Source organism: Nyctereutes procyonoides, unplaced genomic scaffold, assembly GCF_905146905.1.
Source record: "Nyctereutes procyonoides isolate TBG_1078 unplaced genomic scaffold, NYPRO_anot_genome, whole genome shotgun sequence".
In the NCBI taxonomy this organism is placed as follows: Eukaryota; Metazoa; Chordata; class Mammalia; order Carnivora; family Canidae; genus Nyctereutes; species Nyctereutes procyonoides.
The window spans coordinates 5,319,470-5,336,235 of NW_026575144.1; the positions used below are offsets into that span (position 1 = coordinate 5,319,470).

General features: G+C 34.3%; 1 protein-coding gene across 1 annotated transcript in view; it reads right to left on the reverse strand.

Moving 5' to 3' along the window:
- The window catches only part of CABCOCO1 (ciliary associated calcium binding coiled-coil 1), a 152,952-nt gene that overhangs the window by 70,498 nt on the left and 65,688 nt on the right, over positions 1 to 16,766 (reverse strand). The window contains exons 7-8 of the mRNA XM_055308745.1: positions 15,384 to 15,528; positions 10,401 to 10,473 (exon numbers count right to left, since the gene is read on the reverse strand). Of these exons, the coding sequence (XP_055164720.1) occupies positions 10,401 to 10,473; positions 15,384 to 15,528 (218 nt within the window). The remainder of the gene's footprint in view (positions 1 to 10,400; positions 10,474 to 15,383; positions 15,529 to 16,766) is intronic.

Genomic DNA, 16,766 nt, shown 5'->3' on the forward strand with positions numbered 1-16,766 from the left:
GGTATTATTTTGGGTTATGAAAGGCTGCCAAAACATGACTCTAGGCAAGGTAACCACTTAGGTATATTTATCATTTTCTTTAAATATCTTTCTAAGTATACTATATTTATAATAATCAGATTCTGCTACAGTACCACTTGTGAAAACAGGGCCTGCACCAGCAGCTGCACAGTTTGTACAATGCACAACTCCATTAATCACATAGACTACAGTGTGAGTGGTGCCTCCTGGCTTGTGCAGGGGGAGTCCCTGTGAAGATGTCCATGTTATAAAGTAAAATTCTGAAACATATCAAGTATGTTGGCTTATACGGTCAAAAATAAAACTATATCTATCTGTTACATTTTGTAAATTTAGAGAAACTATCAAAGAAATCTTATGAGGTTTTTATATTCAAACACAAATATGTATGTGTGTATGTTTAAATATATATATATATAAAACCTTTGAAGGTACAAATGATCCAAGATTTGATGTGTTGTCAGTTTGGTAAAATGAAAATGAATAAATATTTTTAAAATGTACTATGTATACATAATTCATGATATCAATTTTATTTTCTTAGGAAAAATTTGGGATGCTATAGCACAACACCAGATTTTTACTCTATAAATCACTTTCCAGCTAAACCTAATTTATACTTAAAATGTGGCAGCAACACATTTGCAAAGTATTTAATTTTATGGATTGAGAGTTCACCTATTTTTCCTATTCAGTCTTTTATTTTGTAAACACCCAGATGATCTCTGTCAATATATTAGTATGGAAACATGTTTATATGCGTGCACTTAATTTACAAAATGTGCCTCAGTACTTCCTGGGAATGCGCTAGGTAGGGAGCTCTCCATCCTTATTAGCATTGCTGCTATCTGTGTTCCAGTTGGCCATTCTAATAGGTGTGTAGTAGTATCCCATTGTTATTTTAATTTGCATTTCCCTGATGAAATATGATGTGGAGCATCTTTTCATATGCTTATTTACCATCTGTACGTCTTCTTTGGTGTGGTGTCTGTTAAGATGTTTGGACCATTTTATAATTAGATTGTTTCTTATTGTTGAATTTTAAGAGTTCTTTGTATATTCTGGATCAAACATATTTTTTGCAAATATTTACACCCAGTCTGTGGCTTATCTTCACATTCTCATGATATTGGCTTTCCCAGAGCAAAAAGTTTTGATTTTAATGAAGTCCAGCTAATTCAATCATTTCTGTCACAAACTATGCCTTAATGTTTTATGTTAAAGTTACGGCCATACCCAAGATCATCTAGGTTTTACTCCTATGTCATCTTCTAGGAGTTTTATAGTTTCGTGTTTTATATTTAGATCTGTGATCCATTTTGAGTTAATTTTTGTAGAGGGTCTAAAGTTCTGTGTCTAGATTCACTTCTTTGTATGTGGAATAACCAGTTGTTCCAGTACCATCTGTTAAAAAAAGCTATCTTTGTTCTATTGTATTGCTTTCTTCCTTTGTCAAAGACCAATTGAGTATATTTATAGAGGTCTATTTCTAGGTTTTCTGTCCTGTTCTATTAAGCTATTTGTTCATTCTTTATGGATACCACACTGTCTTGATTACTTTAGCTTGATAATAAGTCTTGAAGTCAGCTACTGTCAGTTCTCTGACTTTGTTCTTCTTCTTCATTGCATTGGGTAGGCTGGGCCTTTTGCTTTTCCATATAAACTTTATTTTTGAATTTTTAAAAATTTAAAAAATTTAATTAGCCAACTAACACATTGTTAGTTTCAGATGTAGTTAAACTTTAAAATGAGTGTTTTGATCTTCATAGGATACCTTTTTGGGACTTTGCAATTGCATTTAATCTATACATCATGTTGGGAAGAACTGACATCATAACAATATTGAGTCTTCCTACCCAGGATCCTGGACTATATCTCCATTTATTTAGTTCTTCATTTCATTCTTCAGAGTTTTGTAGTTCTTGTCACACAGATCTTGTACTTATTTATTTAAATTTATACTTCAGTATTTCATTTTTTAGAGCTAATGTAAATGGTAAACTGGCAAAAAGAACTACTGTATGTAGGGTTTTAGTAATGTGGTGGCGGGGTGTCAGGGAGAGAACATGTTCTATAGTTCTATGACTATATATCAGTCTTTTAGGGACCCTGTGCCTCTGGACCGTAAACTTCACAGGAGTTTCTACTTTTTTCTCCCTCCTTAGATGGGACAGCATGGCTAGAGTGGGCTGGAGTTGGGTGTTTCCATTTGCCCAGTTGGTCAGACTATGATAATACCTCAGCAGGTTAGGCTCTGGTTAACTCATTTCCCTTGAGTGCAGGTCCTGTTAGGAATAACTAAGTGGTCTGGCATATTTCAAAATGGTTCTTTTTCCTCTCCCCCTGCCAGGAGCACAATGGCATTTTTCTCAATATTTGCTGTGGACTTCTGATGAAGCTCTGGGAGGTAAATCTCGCAATTTAGTGGGGCCCCTCATGATTGGGCCCTTTTGGAGTTTTAAACTCTCAAGAGTTGTTGGCACTGAACCTCCGCAATTCATCAATTACATTTCAGGTTTTCCTACCCTAGCACGGTTCCCATGGCAGTTTCCACTCATGAGTCTGTTACAATAAGCCACAGTGACCTGTATTTGCCTATCTGTCTCTTCAGTCTTGGGGGGAGCCATCCATCCTGCGTCCTTCCCTCTCATATGGATTGAAGAAGAGTTGTTGGTTTTCAATCTATTCAGCTTTTTACTCTTCACTAGGATAGACTGGAAAATTCAAACTCCTTACATGCAGATCTGGAAACCAGTACTCCTACTTGTTTTTCAGAAATCTAATCTATTCTATCAAACACATAGCCAATTATCCTGATTGATTTTCAATGTCACTTATTTAAATAATAGCACACATTTGTTATATTTGATCTATTTTAATTACTATTCTTATTAATGCTCAAGGGGTCTCACCTTTGACCAATGATCCCATTGGTCTGTTTGCCAATCCCTGTCTAAATACCATATTGTTTTAACTACCATAGCTTTATAGATTGCTTTGGTATCTAATATGGCAATGCCTTCTCTTCTTTTTTTTTTTTAAAGATTTTATTTATTCATGACAGACACACACACACACACACACACACAGACAGAGAGGCAGACACAGGCAGAGGGAGAAGCAGGCTCCATGCAGGGAGCCTGACATGGGACTCGATCCTGAATCTCCAGGATCATACCCTGGGCTGAAGGTGGCACTAAACCTCTCAGCCATTGGGGCTGCCTAGCCTTCTCTTCTTCTGCCTCATCTCTTACTCTATCTTCTTCCTCCTCCTCCTCCATCATTATCATTATCATCATTATCAGCAGCAGCAGCAGCAGCAGCAGTATTTGGTTAGTTATACAGTTCACCTATGATAGTTTATTTTTCCTTTAATATGAAAATTAGAATTAAATTCATGTGTGTGTATTTCTAGTATGTAGCACATACAAGTATTTATTAAATCAAAGTCTATATTAGTTTCCTATTCTTGCTATACCAAATTACCACAAATGGAGTGGCTTAAAACAACACAGATTCATTTATCTTACAGTTATGAAAGTCAGAAGTTCTCAACTTAACATGGTGACAGGGTTGCATTCATCCTAGAGGCTCTAGAGAAGACTCTGTTTCCTTGCCTTATCCATCCCCTAGAGGCCACCTTAATTCCTCCACTCCTGGCTTCTTCCTCCATTTTTAAGGCCAGCAATAGATCTTTAAATTTCTCTCCCTTTCTCTGACTTTGACTCTCCTTTCTTCCTTTACTTTTATAAGAAACCTTATGATTACATTGAGCCCACTTAGATAATCCAGGATAATCTCCCCATCTCAAATCCTTTAATTTAGTCACATCTACAAAGCTCCTTTTGCCATGTAAGGTTACATATTCAGAGGTTTCAGGAATTAGTATGTAGGCACCTTGAGGTGGGTGTGTGGGGAATCATTCAGCCTACCTATAGTCTACCTATAGTCACTTTTGGAAGATACTAAAAGTTCAATTTATTATTTTGAAAACTATCAACAAAAGGAGAAGAATCTAGCAGCATGTATTCTGTCTTTTCTAAATGAACTGTATCTCAGTTTAATCAAATAATTGAAGAATGGAAGTTTCTATTCATCGAAGTATCCAGATCATCAATGAAAAAAAGAATGATGAAGTAGAATATCACCATTTTTAACCCTTAATGAAATAATAGATCTAAGTAATGATGATCAGTGGTTACTAACATTACGAAAATGAAAACCAGACATTATCTGTCTCCTAATATAATTGTAGAATACCACCTATAAACTCTTCTAAGCATTTGAACTGAAATCTAGTCAGTCTTCCAACATTTAACTACCCATTTACTAGAAATATGGAAGATAGAGATATGTTCAGAATACCACAGGAATGTGATTGGCAAACTGTGGAAAATTCTATAGGGTAGAAGACATGGATTTTTCAACAAACAAATTATAAGGAAATAAAAAATACAAATAGTAAACATATAAATTTAAAATGACATAAGAATCTAATTGCAACATAGGTATTTTATTTGGGTGCTACCTCACACATTCAAACACAGGGATGTGTAAATAAATACAAATACAAGAAGTTATAAGATAATCAGAGCTCTTGAACATTGGTTGCATAAGTGATGATATTAAAGAGTTACTTTAAATTCATTATATTTTAGAGTCACATATTAAGATACTTAACCATTATGGCCATAAGCTCATAACTGTTGAAACTAGGTAATGGATATATAAGGCTTAATATCCTATTCCTTCTATTCTGTATTTGGTTAAAATGCTCCACAATAAAAAATTAAAATAATATTTGTAAAGTGCCACTATAATCATGGCACATTGTGATTATACTGAGTTAAAGGCTAATTTGGAATGACGTGCTATCTTCATAAATTGAGTCTTCTCAACTGGGAACATGTTTTACTTTCCACTTACTCAGATTTAATAAGAATTATCTCTACTAAAACTACTCATTTTTTGTATTATTTTTGCATGTTTTTGTTAGGGTCATTTCTAAAAATGTTATGGTTTTCATTATTATCAGTGTGAGCCTTTTCTATTGAGTTATTACCCAATATATAAGAAAATATTCTTTTCTTTTTTTAAAAAAATATTTTTATTTATTCATGAGAGATACAGAGAGAGAGAGAGAGAGAGAGAGAGAGAGAGAGAGGCAGAGACCCAGGCAGAGGGAGAAGCAGGCCCCATGCAGGGAGCCCAACCTGGGATTCAATCCCTGGTCTCCAGGATCATGCCCTGGGCCGAAGGCGGCGCTAAACCACTGAGCCACCCAGGCCGCCCAAGAAAATATTATTTTCTTAATGATGGTTTCATATCATACCATCTGCAAACAATGAAAGCTTTGTGTCTTATTTTCAATATTTTTCTTTTTCTTCTATTTTGACTTCTTTTTTGTTTTATTACATTGGCTAGGAACTAAAAAGCATTGTTGATAATAATAATCAGCTTTGCCTTGTTCCTTAGGGGTATTTTAATGTTTTCATTAAGATACTTTTAGAGAGTTTCTTGTGTTGGCATATTCTCAGTTAAGAATATAATCCTAAAAAAAAAAAAGAATATAATCCTATAACACCGATTAACTTGAGTTTTTTTAAAGTGAAAAATGGGTGTGTAATTTTATCAAATGCTTTACCATATCTATTGAGATGGTCACTTGGTTTTTCTCCCCTTAAGCTGATATTGTACTTAATTGCATTAATAGATATCTCAGTGTTAAACCACCACTCCATATATGGAATAAATCCTATTTGAACATCCAATCTTCTAGTATATTTCATTTTCTAATATTTTATTCAAGATTGTGGCATCTATCTTCATACCTGAGATTTCCCATAACTTTGTATTATTCTTGCTCACTTTTCATTATAATTCATTATCAATTCATAGAATAAGTTGAAAGCATTCTCAGAATTATACTAACTTCAAAGAATAAGTTGAAAGCTCTCCATCTCCTTCTATTCTCTATCACAATTTTTACATAAAAGGAAATTATCAACTTTAGACATTTTGGTGAAACTAGCCTATAATATCTTCTGGATCTGATGCTATTTTTACATTTGGATTTTTAAATATCTTATATAATTATCATTCCATTAATATTTCCTACATCCCCTCAAGTAAATATTGGTAATTTACAGTTCCAAGTTTTTTTTCTATATTTCAATCCTATCTACATAAGATTATACCTGATACTTTATTAAAAGTTTTCAAATCCTATTTTGAATTTCCAAGATCTCTATTAGTTCTTTTTTTAAGAATACAATAAAATTTCAAACTTTCTTAAGAATATCAATCAAACTTAAAATCTTCTACCATTTGCTCTATCAACTCTGTTCCTTAGCTATTATTTGACTTGTTCATAGAGTTTCATGTCTACCTATGATTTTATTTTCCTCAACTGCTTGGTGATTTTGGGCTGCCAGCTTTTCTTTACATTAGATGGTCTTGGTTCACTTGCCTGGAGATGTTTGTTTGCCAAAACTTTCTGCAAGAGATGGTAGGAGAGGGGCAAATAATAGCTTACGTCACTATTTTGATAAAGTCACTCTTCCCTTTTGTAATGGCTTTTTCTGTTTATTTTGGGGATCTATTTATCCTCTGTCACTTGTTCAAGATGGTCTACTTGGATCTTCTAGTAGCATTACTCCACTCCTCTGGCCACAGTGATTAATTGAGAGTGGACACATGGCACAAGCAGGGCCAATAATATTAACATTGCAAGGAAGAATATCCCTTTCTCCTGGAGTTGCTCAACTGGAGCTGCCTCTGTCATATCTCCCACTAGTTAGAGGAAGGACAGTGTGCAGTGGAGGGGGATGAGATCAAAATAAAAAGAATCAGAGAAAAGAGATGAAAAAGGTCTAAGAGAGACAAGAGATTGAGATATTTGCATCACTTGGTTCAGATGGTTTGACTAGGTACAGCCAGTTAATGTTAGGCCAGCTCACTCTCAATTTACCAGCTGGTGACCAAGTTCTATACCCTTCCTTTTTCTTATTTCTTGAACTATTTTAAGTGAGATTTCTTTCATGGTACAAAAAAAAAACAAAAACAAAAACAAAACAAAACAAAAACCCAAACACAGTACAGTGTCTAACTCATTCACAACCTTTAGATTTCCTCTATAAGCTTTAAACCTACAGATTAGATGTTCCTCTTTGTCTTCTATTTGTTTGCATAGGATCTTAACACTTTGGGTCCTACACTATTATTAATTATTTAATCACCTTTCTCCTCTCATTAGATAGTCAACTCCTTGAGGACAAGAATCGTTGCCTATCATTTTGTGTCCCTGGAAGTTAACAAAACCTACAATGTACTAGGGACTGGGTAACAGATGTTGAATGAATAAATACATAATTTTATAGTTATATCACCTCATTTTAGTAGATTCTTGGTGGTAGATACCTGACTAGAACCATGACTTTGGGAATCTGCTACGAAGTTTTGATCATCACCATTGCTAATATCTGATAGTGTTCTTTGTGTGCAATTATTAAATGTTTCTTGTAGTTTTTAGGTAACAAAAGCAAAGAACAGAGAAGTTTCCAGGTTTCTTCCTGAGTGTGGCTTTGGGCCAAGGAAGATATATATACCCTAAGGAGAGTCTGATTCCCTTACAATTTCTGTGTCACAGGATCTTTTTTTTTTTATTTTTTAAGATTTTATTTTATTCATGACAGACACACACACAGAGAGAGAGAGAGAGAGAGAGAGAGAGAGAGAGAGAGAGAGAGAGGCAGAAACACAGGCAGAGGGAGAAGCAGGCTCCATGCAGGGAGCCTGACGTAGGACTTGATCCCGGTTCTCCAGGATCATGCCCTGGGCTGAAATCGGCACTAAATCTCTAAGCCACCCAGGCTGCCTGGTGTCAGAGGATCTATGGGCTAACTGCACTGTCACAAGACACGGAAAGCTCCTGCCTTAAGTGACTAAAAGGGAATCCTCATCTCTTTATCTATTTAATTTGTTTGTTTATTTATTTAAAATTTTAAGTAACATACAATGCAATATTGGTTTCAGGAGTAGAATTCAGTGACTTATCTCTTTAAATACTGAGTGAAACTCATATATTTCATCTTCTCAGGTGGCTACAACTATGGGAATTTGCTGCCTCCATTCTGTCATTATCCTAGCTCATTCTGGTTGTTTGCTACCTTTCAAGATAAGATGTCTGATCTGTGAACCACCCAGTGAACTACAAAATGTCATTTATAGAACTGTATCTATAAATGTTTTAGAAATATTTCTAGATTACGAAGCATCTAAGGTCAGGAACAACGATTTACTGAAAATGTGCCTCTATGATCTAAGCATAATATGAAATTTCTTGGAAAGGGTGAGTAGAGCTATCCATAAGTGATCACTAAATTCAAAAACAAAACAAAACAAAAACCAATTCTTTTAAACTAAAACCCAAGAAAAGTATGACTATGGTTTATTTCTGTTCTTTTCCTAACAAAAATTAATATTTAGTAATTATACTTGGGAATTATGTGTTTTATTATAATTGCCTATCCACAATTAAGAAAGAAACTAAATTTTATCAGTGTTCTTTAATTTAAACACTAGCCTGAGAGCTAAATTTGGAACATTTATGCAGTTGTTGTGTGGAGCTTATTTGGTCCCAGAGCACTGAGGTCAGCATGAATAATCACATTAGCAGGGCAGACCTCTGCCTTCTCTATGAAAGGTTGTTAATTAAAAAACAGATATTTGCACCAAGAGTTATCAGACTCTTCTACAATGCCATTAAATATTGTAGTATAATACCTACTTTGGTTAATCCTTTAAAATACCATGAGTGGTCTAATTCTTGAAGACCTAATATCCTTTTACTAAAGATTTTTTTACAGCTCTGGTCAGCTTGGAGAAAATACAAAAGACAAAGGAAAATAAAGGCACCAAAAACCAGTCTACTTTCTCCATTTTTTCTTTCTATAACCATAAATGTCACCTAAATATATCCTTACAACAAGGAAAGGCATGATTGTGCAATAACAAAGGGAAAAGGGAGTTCTTTATGAATTTTTTTCTTGATGATTCTAAATATCTGCTTGTGCTGCTTTTGAAGCCATTATCATTTTCCCAAAGTTTTGTTGCAAAGTGATCATTATTGCAACACTGTTGTACTATGTGATGTAATTCTCCAGTGGAAATGTTTTCAGTGAAACTTTGTCAAGTGACACCTAATTTAAGATATAGTATGAAGAGACTAAGAGAAAACTTTAAGGAAAGTCAAAGGCAATAAAGGCTCCTTGTTTTCCTTTAATTCACTTGAAAGACCAGCTTCTTATGAGAAGTACCCCCATGGAGGATGAGTAACAACCAATTGAAGTGATTATGAAGCAAACACTTTATAAAATCCACTATAACAACACTCTGGCAGATAGGAAAGTTGGCACATTCCACCTGGTGTTTAATATCAGGAAAACTTCAAAGATAACATATATATCTCCTTATTCACTGTTTATTTATGACCATGGCCACTCCTATGCCTGATACTTCTGGGCAACATAGCCTCCTCCATGGTTGAGAAGCTAAGGAGCACTTTTTATGGGATCTTTAGCCTCCTTCAGATGTTTCCTTACCCAGGATTCATTTCTAGCAATTATGGTTATATAATTATATGTAAAGCTGTTCCAAAGAGTTTTCAGATAGATCAGTTATTGTAGAAACGCTTTTGTATTCAATGTCACTGAATCTCTTACATAGTTTGGTTGAAGGGCTAAGGTGCATTATACTCTGTTTTGGTAGAAAAACAGCACCTCATCCTTGCCTTCAAGGAAACTGCAGTTGAATTGTGTTGACTATATTAATCCACAGAAATAATTAGAAAATCATATTAGCATAGTACATATTTATGTGCTTATTGGTATAGTAAGTGTAGCTAGAATAAAATAATAGGATGTGATTAAAGACGTTGTCTAAACCCTTCCTTTGAGATGTGATGCAATTAAGGAAGGTTTGCTTCGTTGAGGAAGTGGGATTTGAATTAGACCTTAAAAAATGAGTAGATTGGGGAAAAATGTGAAATTAGAAGAGACTTAAATGAATTGATTTATCTCACTTTTCCCAATTTTCTTTGTATGAAGACATACAAAACCCATTCAATTTTGATTTGCCAAATATTCCATAAATACATAAAGTATATATGATTAACAATGCTTTTAATTCCAAAAGACAGCTTATTTTCTTAATCCAAAGCTCACTTTATGTAATTATTCTTTTTGCAAACTACTAGTTGGTTATATTAACACTTGAGTAATCTTGACAAGAAGTTGCTTTAAGCAGTTAAAGATCCAGATGCTGATCAGCATGCATTAAGTGATTCAGCTTAATTGGTTTCATCTAGATAAATTACTTACCTTAGTTCCTATCACAATTTCTTCCCTGGTAGAGTAGAATAGAAACTCATATAGCTTGTAGTGTTGAAATAAGCTGAAACACAAAAGAAATGTGCAACTCTGATATATTTATTTTAGGAAAGAAATATGTAAGAGTATTTATTAAAGGAAAGTTATTCATATTGGCCAAGCAAAAGACATTAAACACTAATATGGTGTTAGTTATGTCTTTTATTCCAAATGAATTGTCCAGCAATAGTAAGAAACTAAAGATTTACTTTTTTGAGACATTGACACTATATAACATTAGCTAATATAAAAACAGTAAATTAGGGCAGCCTGGGTGGCTCAGAGGTTTAGTGCTTCCTTGAGCCCAGGACATGATCCTAGAGACCCAGGATCGAGTCCCACATCGGGGCTCCCTGCATGGAGCCTGCTTCTCCCTCTGCCTGTGTCTCTGCCTCTCTCTCTCTCTCTCTCTCTCTGTCTCTCATGAATAAATAAATAAAATCTTAAAAAAACATAAATTAATCTGTGGTAAGTGGATAGGTTTAGAATAAGGGAGCAATTAGATTGCATCTTGACTTTTTTTGGTTGACAAATAATGCACTGTCCCTAAATAACACCAAATTTCACATTATTTTTCATGTTTGGCTTCAAACTGGAGTCAATTTCCTCTGGAATGAATGACACTGAATCCTATATTCTACTTCCGTATCAATTACTTCTCATGTTCTCAAGCTGTTTCAAGATTAAATTAATCTCTGATAACACCTGAAAATGATGCAATATGAACTGAAACCCATTTAGAAGTTGTCTGATTTTCTTGTAGAATATTTGATCACATGTCAAAGAGAGGAATTAATTTAAGACAGATTATTTCTTTAGTTTCTACCCAAAGACTAGATGGTCAGTGTATAAAAACTGTGAAGAGCTAAAGGGTAGGAGTTTCTTAAAACAAGTATTTCTAGTAAGTTTACAGATCTCAGCAATGTATTATTGAGAGTTAAAAATTTACTGAAGGGCTGATTTCTAATATCCTGTTTGTGATAATATTTGAATTTTTCTAATTCTCTTCCTGCTGGTTGGGAAAATTAATAGACTCATAATACAGCAAAATGCCCAAGAACAAAAAAATTGTCTTAGTGGTTTCTCTTTCACTCTGGTGCCTTTTGCTATTTAAGAAAATTGATTTTAATATAACTGAGAAATTAACATTTGCAAAATGTAGCTACAGAGCATGTATAATAATGGCTTCTCCTGAATGCTGTAATGGATCAAAGTTTCAATTCATTTGAAATCAATGAAGAAATCCTCAGGCAGCTGGGTCTCTCTGAGTTATATCAGCAGTTGATTTCACTACTAACACAATCCATTAAAAAGTGATGGGTATGCAGACTCAGTCATGGTATTTTTTTTTTCAAAAAAACTCGTACATTCAAATTAGTCATCAACACTCAGAAAACTAACTTAGCTTTTGACATTACTTTGATTTGTTGGCTAGAAAAAGCATCAAGATTAGTGAAGTCTGATGATTCAATGAAGCAAAATAAATTCAAATTCTCCTTCCCTTATATTGCTTACCTAGAGAAAGCTTTGAGGTTAAAAATATTAGGCTGGCAATAACCAATTTTGAGTAGAAAAATTAAAGACTGTGGAGTATTTGGAAATAACTTGGCTTCCTCTCAGTGAATTAGTGTAAAATTTTCCTTCCATCTTATGTTACACAAAGAAGTTAATTCATAAATCTTCCTTCCTGCAATTTTATAATCTTTCAGCCTTATTCTCCTCATTGCATATAGGAATTAGATTGTCTCATGCCAAATGGAAATTCACTTCTTACAATGAAAATAAAATTCATGACTTGGATGAAGTGGTCAAAGATGTAAGTTGGGGCAAGGCCAGGACTAGGGTAAAGCAGATGAAGGAAGGGAAGCACCTAAGGAGGCACTTTTCAGGGCCAGGTCAAGTTGCCTCCATTGCTTCACTCTGGTCCCCACCTTGGTTGAGGTTATCTAACTTTACCAAAGATCTATTAGATTACTTCCTATGGGAATAAAGTGACACCTCTGCTTTGGGAATACATTTCCTCCTCCTTCCTTTAGAAGGAAGATATCCAGCTGACTCAAGCCCCTAGACTATTTTGTTAAACATCTTGTCTTAGTTCTAAATCAAAGAGAGAATACTCAGAAATAAAGTGGGTCAAGACATCTGGGCTCCATGCCAGGAAGTAGGATACCCTGTTGATCACAGAGGGTCAGTGCTGATTTTCTTATATTGAGTAAATGCCTGTGCACATCACCTTCACCTAACTCCCAAAGAATAAGTAGAATACACAATGACAGAAGTGTACTTGGACCAGACATATCTAAATGATGTCTTATACTGAAAAGCTTCAGTAGCATTTTATATTTATATTTGTATATATTATATAAAATATGTTAATGTATATATTGAATAAGTAGATTGGTCAGTACTTACAGTAATGTTAGTGAGGTATTTTGGTATTAGTTTTCTTCACAGATACATGATTGAATATACAATTTAGATTCTATTAACAGTATTAAATAAAATTTCAGTTTTATTGCCAGTTAAGTTTCATGTGCTATAGGTCATGTTCTAAAAACTACTCTCCCTAAATTGATGAGGGCTTTCACTGGTTGAGTAAATTTAATATCAGATTAAATTGAAACATGCTTATACTTTCAATAATTGAGTTAGCTTCATATTTATAAAACTTCTTTGTAGTCATTAAAATGAAAAATATTATCTGGTTTAATTGCCATTAAATTTATATTTGTGAACCTATGAGGCATTCTAAAAAGGAGTTGTAGAAAAGAACATTGCTCTTTACATAACTCCAGTATCAATCCTAGGTATCATACTAAGCAATATTTTATTTTCTGTAACAGATGCATTTAAAATGTATTAATTCTTTGAAATCACAATGTGAAGATTTAATGGCATAAAAATAGTTCTGATTCACTTTACCTGACCTCTCAAATACTAGTTTTTTGTTAGTGTTTTTAGAAATGAGATGAGAAATTTTTGGTAAGTGAAGTTACCCTGGTAAGCATTTAATGGTGACTAACACTGACATCCCTTCCTAACAAAATCATTTTCTGAAATGAAATGTCAAGAAATAGACTGCTGAGCATTTGTCCAGAGAGACAAGATGAAAAGAGACAAGTGGCACCTTTCACCACCTAGAAGGTGTCATTAGGGCGCCTGCATGGGGTTAGTTAACTATCAGTCCTGGTGTCCATTATGAACTTCCTGGGTTTAGAACTCAGAGGTAATAATGTGTTCTTCAAAGAGAGACCTGGCAGACTCAAACAGATAAAGAAAGGAAAGAAGAATGCGACACAAATAGGCTGAGAATTCCCCTCACCCAGCGATTCTGATGGGCAGAAAGACCTTGGGGAACAGGTTGTCTAATTCTGGATTTCCTTTCCCTTCCTTCCTAGCTTTACTTTCCACACAAGGACCTTGCTTTACTTTAATTGATATGAAGAGTACTGTAGCTTTTAGTGAGAGACACACATTAGGAGGTATATGTTTTATATTAAGAAATCAAATTATATCAAATGTTATTATATAAAACATATTATATCATATACTATTATTAATTCATGCCAGAAACCAGTATATAAGCCTTATCAAATTAAACATTAATATTTAAAAAGCTTCCAGACTACAGCCAGGATCCTTGCCAAGCAAATCTTGAGCATGTCTAGGACATTCCTTATTTTGGAATTTTAAAATTTAAAATTGGAAAACACTGCAGTATATAGTAATGGAGGAAAAAAAGATATTCTTCAGAAGCTTTTAGTCAGGCAAAAGAAAGATTTTTACCAACTCTTGTTTAAATATTTGCAAATTCTAAAAATGTCCATGTCCCTTGAGAGAGATGCATGCCTCTAATGCAGACCCTCTGATAGATCATATAAAAAGATAGATTTCTTATTTCACCAATGAAGAATAGCTATAATAAAAATACTTTTCCTCTATTTACCATCATTTTCTAAGCATAAAGAAAAACAATGAGTTTAATTGGTCAATACTACAAAATATTTCAGGGCACATAATAAACTTGAGGAAGCATCCACATAAATCTCTTTAATTTCTTTTTTTTAAATAAATTAATTTTTATTGGTGTTCAATTTACCAACATACAGAATAACACCCAGTGCTCATCCCGTCAAGTGTCCCCCACAGTGCCCGTCACCCATTCACCCCCACCCCCTGCCCTCCTCCCCTTCCACCACCCCTAGTTCGTTTCCCAGAGTTAGGAGTCTTTATGTTCTGTCTCCCTTTCTGATATTTCCCACACATTTCTTCTCCCTTCTCTTATATTCCCTTTCACTATTTAATTTCTAATACAAAGCATTTAAAATAAATTTTTAGGGCAGCCCGGGTGGCTCAGTGGTTTAGCACAACCTTCAGCCCAGGTTGTGATCCAGGAGACCTGGGATTGAGTCCCATGTCGGGCTCCCTGCATGGAGCCTGCTTCTCCCTCTGCCTGTGTCTCTGCCTCTCTCTCTCTCGCTTTGTGTCTCTCATGAATAAATAAATAAAGTCTTAAAAAATAAAAGAAATTTTTAAATGTAAATGAATGTTATTCTAAAATGTAAAATTTTGATGTCAAGGCAAACTATTAAAATATAAAGTCTATTGTAATCAGGTCTGATTAATGTGAATGAATAATTTTGTTAATGAAATATTAATTAGGGATTCAGAGAAAAAAATTGGATAATTAATTATAATTCTGGTGAAATTATACTCATCAAATACAAATCTTTTTTAAAAATGAAAGGTTAGCCAAAACTCAAGGTCCTGAATTTATTTGTTGGATGAAAGATTTAATATTACCTTGTTATTGGCTGGGTTAATTACAGTATAAATTCTGTAAAGGTCTTAAAAATTGAATTCTTTTTGATTTAATAGATATTTTGTAAAAAGATAAAGAAATGAAAAAATAAATGCTACTAAAAAAATTCATACCTTATTTTTAAGTAATCGATGACAGCATTAGCTTGTTTTATATTAAAGATACTCCATTCCTCATTTTTCTGTGAATGAGATGGTCCTATTTCAGCCATAACTTCTCCAAGCCATTTTATGTTGTCTTCCAAGGACATATGCAGTGCTAAAATAAGATCCAGAGAAGTCTTAAGCATTATTTTGATAGATGCTTTCGGAACAAAATAATCCAAGATGTCCTTAATGTGCAAATATTTACTTTTTCAATATTTGTGAAGACAATGGTGATAGCAATGTTTTTAATGGTAAGTTAATAATTATATTTTGTGTAAAAGAATAGCAGCTGACACACCCAAAAATTGTAAATTACTCGAATGCCATATAATTGTCTAAAGATTTTGTTCCCATTTTAAGATACAAAAATAATATAAAATCTACCTAAAAATTACTTTAAAATGAGAAAAATATATTTTTAAAGGTTTTGTTTATTTATTCATGATAGACGTAGAGAGAGAGAGGCAGAGACACAGGCAGAGGGAGAAACAGGCTCCATGCCAGGAGCCTGACGTGGGACTCGATCCCAGATCCCCAGGATCACACCTTCAGCCAAAAGCAGGAGCTAAACCGCTGAGCCACCCAGGGATCCTCGGAAAATATATTTTTAATGATCTTAGAATAAGAGCACCTATGGAAATGACACAGAAATTGTTTGGATTAGCTGGTGAAGAAGACCTACATGGTAGGTTCAGTTAATGTAGACAGGAAAGCTGAACTCAGAACTGAAAATGTAAATGCACAGAGTCAACCAACACTTGGCTTTGGGGAATTGTTAACATGTGGGAATTTGGGACTGAAGATTTTCAATAGATGCCAGAAATATGTATTTTTATGTAAAACATCAAGATATTTTTTTCTTATCCAAGCTCCAGACTTATAACTTATGTAAGCTGTTTCTCAAATGTATGCCTGGTGGTGGTGGTGAGAGCCAGATGACAGCGCAGAGTGACGCTGACACCACTTTGCCACCATTACCAAAAATAAACAAGTCAATGATTGTGGTCTCTTCTCTTGCAACTAAAAACAAACAAAAAAGCAAAAGTATCTTCTATGGCATGTGTCCAGTTGAAAAAAGAGTAGATAAATGTCAAAAGCCTTAAACTTAACATTTATAGTGTCTATAATACAAATATGAACTTCCATCTTCTTTTCCTGTTTAATTATGCTCATTTTTACTTGTGGCAAGCAAAATATTATTACATCACACATACACACTGACAAGTGTTGAGTGTATACACGTAAAACTGAAGAGCTTGGAGATGGAGAGTTGAAAGTCTCTAGCAAAGGCGAGGTTGGACCAGCTGCTTGGAGGTGTCAGCTGGGGTTCTGGAATAATGTTCCGGGCAC